Below are 15096 nucleotides of genomic sequence, written 5' to 3'. Positions count from 1 at the left end.
TAAAAAACAATTGGGTTTTTGTGATACGTCGATAACCTCTTCTATTTCACTTACATTCATCCGAAATCTTTTGGTGAAATTTTTTGATGACACCACCCCGAACGCGCCCCGTCACTCATTGGGACCCTTAGATCACTTCTAGAATACCAAAACGCTAAGTTAGATCCAAAACAAAATCATCAGATCTGTGAAGATTTGTTTATAAGGTGGTATGAAAAATCATTTCAATATCAAAGTTTATTTATTCAAATTGAACGAATTTTTTCTATTTGAAAATATTTTCTTCATATTTTTTCATATAGTGGAGGAAATTGAGATGTCAGAACAGGATCTGAAATGTTCTTGGGGACCACATCCTACTTTCGATCTATCGTCCTCGCATATACCCCAACTGTTACCTGAAAATTATAAGAGTAATATTTGAATGTCATTCTTATTTATTAGGCACAAGATTTATTCTTTACAAAATGTACCTTAAATCCCTTATTATCAGTCTTTAGCAAAACCCCGACGCCTGCCAATTACACATTTTTTAAGTAAAACATGAAACATTTCATAGTTATTTGCACGTCTTCTCCTGTCTAACCGTAAATTTGAGATCTTGTGGCCAAAATCCACTCAAAAGTGCAAGTGGCAGCCTTCGGAGTTAGATTTTCCAGCCAGGTTGATCGGTTTATGATATAAATAGCTAAAATTCATATTCTAAATAATAAAATAAAATTAAATGTGGAAAATGAGTCGACAGTCTATATTTTAAGTTCTTCTCTTCAATTTGTTATAACTATGGACATCATACAGACAATATTCAGTAATGGGATCATCTTAAAACAAATCAATTCGAAATTTCATTAATTCTTATCAATTTCAATGTTTTATTTTAGCTTTTTACCGGTTTTTTCAACAAAAAACTTCCACATAATTTGTTTTATAAGCTAGATTGAGCGTCCGTGTTGACTTTCAAGAGTCTTGTTTTTTATCGGTACCTCGATAAAATAAGGAAAAAGTACAAATGTAGAAAATGAATCATATATATTGTCTGGTCTATTTAAATATACTGTGTTAATAAAACAAGATCTCAAAAGGAGGTTTGTAGAATTTATAATAATGAATACCCTTGTCAATACGTTTCGCAGTCTACAGTTAGCAAAAGTTTAGTGAAACTGGACATGTAGAAAATATTGAAAAAGAAGAAATGTTCAATTTACTGATGAAAAAAAGTTAGATGTACTTGTAGAGACTGAGGAAAATCCGCTTAAGACAACACGAGAACTTGCCGCTGACAATGATGAAGAAAAATTACAAAATTCAGTTGATTCAGAAGTTAAATGAAGATGATCCAGTAGAAGACAAGAATTCTGTAAATTTATGATGGACAAGATGAACGCAGTTGCGGTTTTTTCTGATTAAGCGACTTTTCATTTAAACGGAACGGTTAACAAACAGAACTGTTGAGAAAATTCTCAATGGAGGCGTCAAGCTCACACTCAATATACTCGTACTAAAAAAGTGAACGTTTGGGCCGGTATCATTAACAATAAAATTATTGGCACTTATTTTTTTGAGAGCACAGTTTATCTAGATTTTTTGGTTAACTTCTTAGTTACAAAGACTTTCATTTCCTTATTAACAAAATTCATCGATTTCCTTCTAAATTCTCTCCTAGTTTATCAATAAAAAAATCAATGTTATCAGCTTTTTAATTTAATTTCTTTTTGGTATTAAATTTTTCTCGTTATCATAAATGGAATTTTTCTCCGGATTTTTAGGAGATTTCTTATTTTTACATGTTCAGAAGACGCGATTTAACTGAGAAAAGAAATAAAAAAAGAAATTTCTTTGATACATTATAAGGTAATTTACTAATATTTTGATTTCATTTAAGTTGAAAAAACAATAATAGTCCAGTCATTATAAGAGGTTGACCTCGAAAAATCGACATACGCAGTATATTACCACGTAAAAACTTGTTTTTGGCATCCTCAAACTATTATCAAAATTCACATATAATTGAATGGTGGCAAGTTTTGAAGTCAGGGGTTAAAGGTCACAAAAATCGATTTTATTTACATTTTTTTGCAAATATCTCGATTTCTACGGGTTTTACGCTATTTATGATCATTATCTATATTGAAGAAAATTTAATTCTCTACAACTTTTGTATCAAATATTTTGTTATATCTTGAACTATTTTCGAGATATAAGGCGTAGAACGCGCGATCATAAAATTATCAGAGGTTAACTGGTAGTCCCGATCAAAATTCCTAATATTGAGGTTATAATTCATTTCTAAATATATAATTATCATTTTTTATAACTTTTAGATTGAATTCAATCTTTCTTTCTAATAATTCCAAAATTTATCATATCAATAACACTCTTTCGCTAATTGAAATATTACTAAGGGATATACTTTAAAATTACATTACATTCTCATTTACACTAATAGCATTTAAGGCACAAAATGATTAAGTATATCTTATTTAAAATGTGTGTGCTCTTTAGCTTGCGGCCAGAGTAATGCATAAGCTTGTCTCAATGATGTACCATATCAGATATTAATAATAAAAGAGCCTTTAACCCAGAAATCATAAATGATTTGGAGACAAATGTCGTTGACGATGATAATGAAGAAGAACTTGAAATCCTGCAGCAGAGAGATTATAACGACGATAATGAAGAAGAAGAAGAAGAAAATTGAAGTTAGAACTTTTTCTCAAAATTTTAAATCTATTAAAAGGCACGTCTAATAAAAACATTATTTGAAAATTAGTATAAATTAGATTCGAATTAAAATACAATTTAAGTATTTTCCTCAACAATTTCTCAATTACATGGCCAGGTAAGTGTTTTTAAATAAATTGACACTCAATTCAAAATAAAAATAAAAATGAATTTCATCTAAAAGTTAATAAAAAAATGATAATTATATACTCGTATTTAACAATAAATTATAACCTGGCCGCGCGCTCTACTTCCTCTATCTCGAAAACAGTTCAAATTACAGAAAAATCTTAAATAAAAAAGTTGTGGAGAATTGAATTTTCTACAATATTGATAATATATACAAATAGCGAAACCCCATAGAAAACGAGATATTTGCAAAAAAATGAAAATAAAATCGATCTTTGTGACCTTTGACTCCTGACTTTAAAACTTGCCAGCATCCAATTATATGTGAATTTTGAGAATAGTTTTAGTATGCCAAAAAACAAATTTTCACGTGGTAATATACAGGTTATGTCAATTTTCCGAGATATTTACCTAATTTGGCCTAAGATGACTGGACTATAAGTAAAAGTTCTTTGAATCCATTTAGGTCATTAGTCGATTAGAAATATACAGGGTGCAACACTGCTCCAAAATAACATATGAGCATTTTTTTAAACAGAACAACCTTTACATCCCGCATTTTATAGTTCCAAAGTCTACAGCTATTTGAAAGTAAAATAATCCAAAGTAGTTTTTTGTCATAAATGTATGTTTAAATTCCATTAATTAATTGACATTGTAAAAAGTTGAGGATATTTATTGTAATCAGGCAATTTTCAAATTTAACTATATTCACCGAATAGGAAAAAATAACGAATCTCATGATCAAAGATCAACATGGTGGTAAAAAAAATTATTTTATGATATGATACCTAACCAAATTAATAGACCGCAGTTTGAAGTATTATGAAATTTTTTAGAAGAAGCTTCAACTTTAATTAGTATTTTAATTTCCAGAAATTAAAAGTGCTGCTCCGTACACCCGTCAGTGATTGATTTCATGAGTAGAAAGTAATGGACCACATTTTCAACACCTGGGGCGCCACTAATTACATGTTACGAATCAATTAATCAAGTTGTTAGTTGTTAAATTTGTAACATGGTTTATTCAATGATTTGTTCTTATTGCTAATAATATCACCATTATTATGAGAACAGTTCAAATCAGTACAGATAGGCCAATATAAGAATTTTCCATCCATGATAAAGTTTCAATTGTTTGGGCAAGCCTACTAGACGTTTTCTCATATTAACGTGACTGTGAAGAATCATAAATTTAGCTAATTAAATTCAAGGTTTATTATATATATTGCGATTTATGGTACACGATACTAATAGGGACCCACATCATAGATGATTAATTCCTTGTGTTCTTTGGACACTCTAATTTCATTAAGGTATCAAATTACTTACTTTATTTTGTGTCGGTGACTCTAACAACAATACTCATAGATATTTATAACCTTTAATATAATACGATTTTACAGTATTTAAGAGCGGACTGTAAACAGTTAGATCTCGTATCGTCGTCGGATTAATGAATTCAACTTCTTATTTTATTTTCTAATGAATAGTTTATCCAAAGGAGTTTTGATGTTACATTACATCACAAGAGCTGTACTTATAAGCATTTTTTGATAAACAAGTCCCCACCTATTATTCGAGAGACCAAAATTTGTGAGAAACGCTCAAAATTGAGGAATTCTAATATCGTATATAAAGTGCCACTTATAGTTTGGTGAATTTAAAAAAAACTCTGCTTTTCTAATTTTAGATTTTCAAATAATTTTCTGAAAATTATTTTCACGTCTTTTTCAGAACCATTTTTTTCCTGAAACTGTAATAAGGCCGACCCGGTGTTTGCGGCAAAAATATTCATTTCCACGTGGAAATTACATACTTCAAACAAAATCTAACGGCTGGTATTACATCCATTTTGGATATTTGAGTACTACAGAAATTAATCGAAACTGTGTCGCAAGACTGGGATTCTCCCACAAACATTCATCAATTAAAGAAAGTGAAGAAAAAAATGTAATTATCATCACCTGTTACATAAGTCCATCTTAATACGCATCTGGGACAGTCGATATTGGGTAAAACAACTCTATTTGTAACTTCAGACATGTCTTCTGTTACTGTGAAGTTTGTTGAACCATCTTCTAATAAAAGTGATTTGAAGCAATCTTCTCCCGACTCAGGTGCATTGGGATCTTCCAACTCGCAAAGGCTACAATCAAAGAACAAATGAATGTAATCGGTACAATGGGAGTACACAGTATGAATCCATCATACAAGCTAGAATTTCTGAAACCGTTCACTTGAACTAACGCGCGTATCAATAATTGAAAATGACGTTCTCTGAAGATCTGGTGTGTAATTGTGTGGAAAAACTTTGGGCTCCTTCTCGTACTGGCCTATAGAGAATCTGACCACAAAGATCGACAACCAATGATTAGCGAAAGTTAATATTACTAGTAATTGAATCAAAAGTGCAAACCCTGGTCGCTGTGAATCAGCGAAGAGTGACTCCAGGATCATTCCAAGCTCAATTAACTAGATTACGAGTATTCAATTACCGAAAGCGAACCACCATAATGTGGAATAGGCAAGACACAACTTCTCTAAAACACCTAATAACTGATTGCCCGAATTTCCAATAATCAAGACAAGAGAATAACCTTAAGCAAAAGTTGTAATATCCATAATCTTTCCAAATATTTAAACGACATTAACATAAGTACCCAGAGATGTCAATGATCGCGAAAAAAACTAAATAAAAGTCCGACGTGCTTCAAAAGAGTTACCTGTAACATACTTCAATAATGCTACTGGTTGGATGAGAGATAATTAAGATGAAGAATAAGAAAAGAGAAAAGAAAAAATCGCGTTTCTGTTAGATATCTGAACGACTCATCCAGATAGCCCATTGTTCAACTCCAAACATCATAAAAGAGTTCAAATTGCATTACCAGAATAGTCTGCTACAAATATTGTTACTGAAATTGGTGAATCTGATCATCTGCAACTGCTACTGGATAGTAGTTATAACATAGAAAAACCTCACCAATCACAATTCACAGTTATTCTAGAATGTTTAGCAGGAAATCAAAGATATTGAATAAGTATAAAGCTGAGATGAAGAGTTCAAAAGTTGTATAACTATTGACGAGAATAAAAAATTCAAAAGAATGACCAGAATCTTTTCAAAATCTCGAGGACGATGACAAAAACAATCTTTTTGTAAAAGAGAAAAATAAATTAAAAAAAACGAACGAAATCTATAAGCAGCGGCTATAGTATAATATACAGAGTGTTCCAGGACTTGATGCAAAAAAAATAATGCTGTGACGTGAGAAAATTTTGTCATACGACCTCTCATTTCTGAGTTATAGGCATTTAAAGTGGCAAAGTCAGAAAAATAAGTATATTTTCTAAATTATACTTGAGTCCACATGGGAGGTATATCAGTGGTTGAACAATAATTTTTTCAGACAAAGAGATGGAAGATTGATGGAAAAAATGTGTTAACCTCAATTGGATAGTCATATTTTTGCTTTTTTTCCGCTGTCAGAAAAGTGATTCCAGCACATTTTCGATACTCATATTAAACAATATTTATTCGTATGCCAAAGACTGAAAGTGCTACTTTGTTGGGCGAGTCTGAAAATTGCTAGACGAGCGAAGCGAGGCGAGGAACAGACGAGTACACAACATTTTTTATACGACCCATAAGATCTAAAACTTTTTCAATTACACTGAGGAAAGAAAATAAATAATAGAGAATTATAAACATCAAGAATATAGACCATAAAATAGAACTATTCCAGATTTTAGATTTTTCTGGAAAATAAGCGAGCACTACGTTTTCCGTTGGGTTATTCGCCTTTTTCTTGCGACATCACTTATAAAGAGCTCGTACTGTTTTTCGTACCTTGCACGAGATTTATGCGGCAACGAATTAAGAACGGCCGCATTGCTTTCTTCGGTGGCGTGAATTCCAGTAACTCTTCATGGCTGATGTTGTCTTTTTCATCATCATTAATTGTTATTCACTAATTTAGACAAAACTTCGGATAAAACAAATAATTTCAGAAAATTAAAAATTTAAGGTTATGCAAAATCATCGAAGTGAATCTGTCAACTGTCAACATTGAAGTGGCTACTCCAGAGCGTCTCGAAAGTGTTTTGCAGTACGGAGCTGTCACTTTCACTACATGGAACACTTAAAACGCAACTTTTGATATGAAAATTAATACAGCGACGAACAACTTTCAGATGGCGTTGTCTAAAAAATAATTTGGTAAAATGTTTACCTTCAATAGAGAATTGATAAAAGAGTGATATTTTTTCCTAACGGAATTTTATATATGAGGGTTGGATATTAATAGAAATTTGTATCAAAAAGTGTCTGTTTAACGTAATTTCATTAGAGAGATGCCACTGTCGCGAGGGTTAAAATTTGAAATTAAGCACGAAGTAGTAACTGATCTGATTCTGATTGAATTAAAAGGACTATCAGAGATTGATTAAAATCACTTACATAAATATGCTTCTTCGATCTATTATCACAACTAACACTTTATATTCATTTGCAAAAGTTCTGCAAAATTATCAAGAATCCTTTACCTTTCAATGTTAGAGAAAGTAACTTTTTTTTTCTTCATTAGTGGAGCAATAACCAATTTTTTGCCGCCACTTTGATTTCTTACAGGAGTTATTAAGAATATATAAACTGAAGAATTCTTTTTTGTGTGTTTCTGGTGGGAATAGGTATTATAACCGCTTCTTCAAAGCTCGTCCCGGTGTACCAGTTTTGCGGTCGGAGCTTTTTGAAACTTTTTACAGCCCTTCAAATGAGTATTTCAATATCATACCGCTTTTATATCAATTTACTACCGGACACTTTTTGATTTATTTGAAATGGTTCTCATTATCTTCTACTTCCATAATTTTCCAATTTTACGTCTTCTTTTTACATTTGAAATAAAAAAAAATACTGTAGCGGTTTTTTCTGTTTCATTGAAACGAAAACGATACCCGGTAATTTATTGAGATACCCTCATATTTACAAAGTAATATAACTAATTGTAATAGTTTTCTTTCTAACCTGTATAAAAAGTAACCCAAATGATTAGCAGTGACATTGATAGATACATTAATAACAGATCCACCTTTATATTCTTTCGCAATTATACCCTGTCCATATGTACCAGTATTTTCATTATCTTGAGGATGTTCATCGGTGTATGAATCACCGCAGACCCCACAATTTCCATCATTTAAAATATGTTGTACCTAAAAAATAATTCAAGTAATGAAATATTCGTCGAGGCACTAGCCAGGAAAGTAGTTGTTTTCTCATTTGAAGAACGGTGGGATACATTTTCGAAATTATTTCAGAGGTGAATAGTAGAAATCCTGTATTGTAATACATTTTGCACACCTCATTTACCATCGAAATCTATATTATCGGCGTCTATGATAGATTTCTACGTGACCAATGATTTGCAGTTATAAGTGAGAATGGCGCCACTTGGCGTTCGCTGGGAAATGTTTAACTGCATGTACCAAATAAGACGCTGTTTGATGTTGTATTCAGTTCGGGTTTAATAAAGGGTGTTAACTGCTCTGATGAGACGTAATAACGTCGAAACTAGTCAGTAGTTATAACCTCTCCTTGCGAGTCGCGAGCTATTGGGGATGTTGATATCGACAAAAAGGTCCATTTATATCACACTCTTCAGATGACATGTAATTCGTCGAGGCATTAGCCAGGAAAGTATTTGTTTTCTCATTTAAAGAACGGTGAGATACATTTTCGAAATATTGATTTTCGAAATTATTTCAGAGGTGAATAGTAGAAATCCGTTATCGTGATACATTTTGCACACCTCATTTACCATCGAAATCTAATAAATAATATTATATATTGTCCAAGAAATTTTGAAAAATTATCTATTTTCTGATTCCTGCCAACTGAACTAATTAACCTTTTTTTGTTCAAAATAATAAAAAAAAATATTGGCAGAACGTATCCTGGGGTGTAGCTGCTCTTGGACCTCGAAACATTTTGCCGAAAATTCCCACCCTGGTCAGTGATTTTCTGACTTCTGCTTTTTACTATTATCGTTGAAGAAATATGTACAGCTTAGCATATTTTCATACATCAACATATAAGAACAATATTTTGAAATGTATTTTTACTTTCTATATCTTCCGTTATACGAGGATTACCACTTGAGTTTTGAGATAGACAAATAAAAACAAATATTTATAATCGGATGTGGCTTTAGTGTACCGATTGAGGTACCTCCATGTAATTTGAACGCATCAACCATTTCTTCAGGAGTAGAAAAACGTTGACCTCGCAATTTATTTTCGCAATCTGCGCTAATAAGAAAGAATTATTGTATGGTAATGACGACAGATGATCCATCAATTCGATATTTAGACTGTTGAAAAATGTTTTTGTTTGAACTGATGTGTGAGAACTGGCACTGTCGTGGATGGAGAATGATTCGTCTTCTGCCATTGGTTTCTCTTATTTTTTTGAATACTTTTTGCAAAAAGTGCTAGTATATCATTCAGTTAAGTTATTCCGAAAAAAAGGCGACCATTTGCTTCGTACGTGAAACCCATACAGTCAATTGTTGTTTATTTTCGGGTTCATATGTCGTCGCCTATCATGATCTTATAAACGTATTTGGAAGCCGATTTTGGACCACCTTCACGACATTCATCCTGTAGCGGAGTGTAACTACAATTGAATTAGGAAAACCGGTGAAACACTGTACTAAAGATAGCAGCAAGTTGATCGGCACATGGCTGGTAATCCACGTCAAAAATCATAGAAAATCATCACGCGAAAATGTTAGTGATACACTTCCATTTTTTGACCAAGATGAATTTTTGAAGTATCAATTGTCAAACTGTCAAATGTCAAACTTTGTTATTATTAGATTTGACATATTTACATCAGTGTTGCCATCTCTCAAAACTTAAGTACCCATCCTCGTAATTATTTTTTAACAAATCTGTTTTAGTATAAAAAGGAGCAATGCCTTCTTGACGTAAGTATATTAAAAGTATAGAAAACGTGCCTTATCAATTCATGATTGAATTGGGATTCTATGGTAACAGTGAGAAATTATTTCTCACTATAATAGCGGATATTTCTCACTGAGTGGTAAATTCTCTTCCATAAACTTATAGGAACGAGGAGAGAAGTAGAGGATTTTATACTATCCGTAGAAAATAATAATTTACTCACATAATAGCCACCACAAAACAATTGATTGTCATCATAATTCACAGGTGCTAAACTATTAAATCGCCACAAAGAACTTCTCCCTGGTGGATCTAACATCATACCGTGTCCAGATATTTGATATACCAAGCAAGCAACAGAAACAATTTGCAACAATAAAGTCATTATATTATCGCTATTACTTTTCTTATATAATATGTCTAGTATACATTTGGTTCTTTTATACAGGAAATTCGATAGGATTAGAAAAAAAACCAATAAAAATGATAATATGAATTATTTTATATTAGTGATATAAAACAACAATAAAAACCGATAAGCATGTAAAAACTTCAACTATTTCTACATCTACATATAACACAAGCTTTCCATTTCAAGAATTTTATCAATTGGATATATTTAATTGTATAAGGATTATCATCTTTTCGTAATAATTTTTAAATTTAATTTTGGATTGAATAATGGAAAGCCAACTAAGCAAACAACTTAACTTGGTGACAACAACCGTAGCTCCACGAACTTAGCACCTCATTTGTGGAATTTAGATTAACCCATCTGAAAGGTCAGAAATTGGTCATAAAAAGTCAATTGGTCTGATTAATTGGTCAGTGTTAGGAAATTTCAAATTAAGAATTGAAGTTTTTCAAGATTATTCACAAACAAAATAAAGAATTCCACCTATGCGCAATTGATTAACATTACTGAGAATTGGTTAACCTATATAAATATATGGTAAGTTTAGGGCAATGATTATTTACAAACAGTACTTTTCTATGCCCAGACGAAGTGAGAAATACATATTTTTATAATTTCTGTACACTTCTGTTCACTGAAAAAGCATTTACTCACATTTTAAATGCGTTTAAAAGAGTTCAGTTGAAGTAAAAGTTTACTTAATGCCTCCTCAGTAAATTCAAATTGAGCAAGATTCAATTATTGCCATATTGGAAGATGGCTGGTCTACCAGAATACTGACAACTTAACTAGGTCTGAATGAGAGTGTCATAGCCAGAATGGAGAAGCGATGAAAACAAGACGTGACCTTACACAGAAATCTGCGGTCTAAAGAAAGGAAACTTTCAAAAAAAACAGTGCTGCACATGCTTAATGTAGAACAAATTTTCCAAGCTTCAGTTTTACGGCCTTTAGACGAATTGAAGCTTCGCTTTTGAAAAACTGTACTAGTACTAGAAAAGCATAATAATGAGTTCGCAAATTTTCAAGAAATATTTGAGGTTAGATTCGTATTGATAGGTTTAACATTTGCTGGAGGCTTGGTGAAAGGTTCAACCCGGAATTTTTTCGTTTTCCAACGACCTCTGTAAATGCAATAATAACTGAGTTATTGCTCGTTAACAGTTTGCTATTTTTGAAGAATCCCGAAATTGAGAACCTTCAACCTCAAATAACTTTGTGAAAAAAACTTTAGAGATCTTTTCCAAAGCACATAAAAAAACTTTAAAATCAGGACAGTCAAAAGTCTTTTGAAAGAGTTGACAATTATAACAAAAATAATTTGATTGGTTTTGAATGCTTATTTTAGGAAAAACAATTAATTGAATTGGATACTGCATTTCCGTATTCTTGAAAAAAACCCACAAACTATTCATGTTATAAAAAAATGTTTCAAATATTAATTGTAGAGTTTTTCTTGCCAAAAATTTTGAGCCTCTTTAAATATATGGTAACAAGAAAATTAAAGGAGATACATTAGTTCAAAGTTTGCATTGGCATACCAAATTTGAGCTGCACCCTTTTCGAAACCGGGGGTTGAAAAAAGTTTTAATTGATATGACGTTAATATGCTTGAAATCCCCTACAAAATCCTTTTCTAAAGATTTTCTAGCTTGAAAGTTGAGCCAAAATGTAATGATTATCCTCTCGCCATTACCACTCTAATTGAAATTCATCGTAATCCACTCCCAGTTAACTTTATGCATTATTGATTTGATCCTTGTGATTCGACCGGTTTTGATGCTTATTTTAGAAAAAATAATTGATTGAATTGAATACTGCATTTCCGTAATCTTGAAAAAAACCAAAAACTATCCATGTTTTGAAAAATGTTTCAAATATTAATTGCAGGGTTTCTCTTGCCAAAAATTTTGAGCCTTTTTAAATCCATGTATCAAAAAAATTGTAGGAAATACGTTAGTTCAAAGTTTGCATTCGCATTTCGAAAACAGGGGTTGAAAAAAGTTTTAATTGATATAACGCTGAAGTGCCTGAAATCCCCTACGAAATCCTTTTCTAAAGATTTTCTAGCTTGAAAATTGAGTGAGTTATTGTCGAAAAACCAGTTGCTTTCTCTTAAATTTCGGAGCACGAAGCATTATTAGTGATAATGTGATATAATTATTCAAAATTGTTTTTATATCATTTTCTAAATAAAGAATTTCAATGATTTTAAACATTTTCTTATTATTTCTGTAAAAAAAAATTTTGTTGTTGACATTTTTGATTATTGAAGTTGGGTTCCAGAAGGGTTGAAATATTTAAAAACCAGTACTTTTTAAAAATACTGACGAAAAATTCCCAATTCAATATAAATAAACTTTTGAATAATTTTTAATTATAAAAGAAGATTATTTTTTAACTCTCCATATGATTAGGGGATGACTTGGAGAGGTTTATTGAATCTGATGGGCAATAAAGTGCTTAAGAACATTTTTACGAATAATACATTTAAACTTGTGGGTGGGTAGTTTGCACCCCGCAAAATAAAAAAAATCCGGTTCGGCACAGGATAGATGTAGAAAAGGGCTTGAATTCAAATTTTCATGAAAATCGAGATTTTGAAAAAAGCTTTCAATATTACTACCCTCAGAGTATGGTATTTGGAGGGGTTGCATGGATCTAATTAATCATAAACTTGTTTGAGAATATGAACACAGATCTATGAATAATTTATTTAAACTGTATTTCACTCAAATACATGTTAAAATCGAGAATTAATAAAATTTGTATAATTAGGGATAGTTTTAACTACTAAAAAATAAAAAGTAAGGGGTAATTAGAGTTTAAATCCAACTTTCTGTTAAAATAGACGTTGATTAACAAAATTCTGCAGTTCTAATGAATTTACCGCTGGTTCCTCGCTTATATCTTTTGCTATAATATGAATTATTAAAGGTTGTAATTATATTTTACATAAACGACCATAAATCAGAAATAATAAAAATTATATTAATGAATTGTTTATATTCTAAAATCTCAATGATAAGAGGCAACAAGCGATTCATCATATTCCGAAGAGTTCCAAGTATTGAAATAAGCAATAAATTTGTAGTGAGATATGAAAATAAAGAAAATAGATTGCGTCGACGTAAGTACTTATTTTTTAATACTATTGGATATTAGTTATCGTATTTGTCCCACGATATTTAATGTGATAATGACATGTAATAATTTATTTGTTTTATCACTTCATAGAAATTTCCACCCACAACTTCCATTATTCTCAATATTTATATAAGAAAACATTCCTAAATTCTTTTATGAATGATGTACCTTATTTGTACTATACTCGCCCTTACCATCGACAACAACATTATTAACAACACAGAACAAGGAAGAAAGTAATTAACAAGAATAACTAGTATAATCAATAAAATACGTCGTTTGGTTAAGCTGAATTTCACCCAGTACATACATGTAATATCACTAGGATAACATTTCTAAGAAAACTTTTAAAAAATCCTCCAGGAGGTTTCCTCCACTCGACATTGATTTGGTAATAAGACGATGCTTTTTCTTGTGAATCCATATTTTTCACAAAAACTTTTTGATTTGCTGGATCATGATATAATTTGATTAAAGTTACCACGACATTATTTTGGAGCAGTTTCAAATATTTATCTCCCCGCAAGTTGCCATCAATGACAAAGAGGACAATTCCTGCTCCAATAGTAGCTTCAATATTCGACCAGAAAAATATGGGTTTTCTTCTCAAAAATCCTCCAGGAGGTTTCCTCCACTCGACATTGATTTGGTAATAAGACGATGCTTTTTCTTGTGAATCCATATTTTTCACAAAAACTTTTTGATTTGCTGGATCATGATATAATTTGATTAAAGTTACCACGACATTATTTTGGAGCAGTTTCAAATATTTATCTCCCCGCAAGTTGCCATCAATGACAAAGAGGACAATTCCTGCTCCAATAGTAGCTTCAATATTTGACCAGAAAAATATGGGTGTTCTCCTCAAAAATCCTCCAGGAGGTTTCCTCCACTCGACATTGATTTGGTAATAAGACGATGCTTTTTCTTGTGAATCCCTATTTTTCACAAAAACTTTTTGATTTGCGGGATCATTATATAATTTGATTAAAGTTACCACGACATTATTTTGGAGCAGTTTCAAATATTTACCTCCCCGCAAGTTGCCATCAATGACAAAGAGGACAATTCCTGCTCCAATAGTAGCTTCAATATTCGACCAGAAAAATATGGGTTTTCTCCTCAAAAATCCTCCAGGAGGTTTCCTCCACTCGACATTGATTTGGTAATAAGACGATGCTTTTTCTTGTGAATCCATATTTTTCACAAAAACTTTTTGATTTGCTGGATCATTATATAATTTGATTAAAGTTACCACGACATTATTTTGGAGCAGTTTCAAATATTTATCTCCCCGCAAGTTGCCATCAATGACAAAGAGGACAATTCCTGCTCCAATAGTAGCTTCAATATTTGACCAGAAAAATATGGGTGTTCTCCTCAAAAATCCTCCAGGAGGTTTCCTCCACTCGACATTGATTTGGTAATAAGACGATGCTTTTTCTTGTGAATCCATATGTTTCACAAAAACTTTTTGATTTGCGGGATCATTATATAATTTGATTAAAGTTACCACGACATTAGTTTGGAGCAGTTTCAAATATTTACCTCCCCGCAAGTTGCCATCAATGACAAAGAGGACAATTCCTGCTCCAATAGTAGCTTCAATATTCGACCAGAAAAATATGGGTTTTCTCCTCAAAAATCCTCCAGGAGGTTTCCTCCACTCGACATTGATTTGGTAATAAGACGATGCTTTTTCTTGTGAATCCATA

General features: G+C 31.7%; 1 protein-coding gene across 1 annotated transcript; it reads right to left on the bottom strand.

The window, feature by feature from the left end:
- Nucleotides 1–281: 281 nt before the first annotated feature.
- On the bottom strand, nt 282–10204 carry LOC130440590 (uncharacterized). Its single transcript, XM_056773850.1, has 4 exons — nt 10043–10204; nt 7880–8067; nt 4818–4999; nt 282–398 (listed from the first exon to the last, which is right to left on the bottom strand). Exons 1-4 carry the CDS (start codon nt 10202–10204, stop codon nt 295–297), a joined length of 636 nt encoding a protein of 211 aa, XP_056629828.1. The 3' UTR covers nt 282–294.
- Nucleotides 10205–15096: the final 4892 nt, after the last annotated feature.

The sequence above is a fragment of the Diorhabda sublineata genome, chromosome 2 (genome assembly GCF_026230105.1).
Source record: "Diorhabda sublineata isolate icDioSubl1.1 chromosome 2, icDioSubl1.1, whole genome shotgun sequence".
NCBI classification, from domain to species: Eukaryota; Metazoa; Arthropoda; class Insecta; order Coleoptera; family Chrysomelidae; genus Diorhabda; species Diorhabda sublineata.
This window is presented reverse-complemented; position numbering and strand designations above follow the sequence as displayed.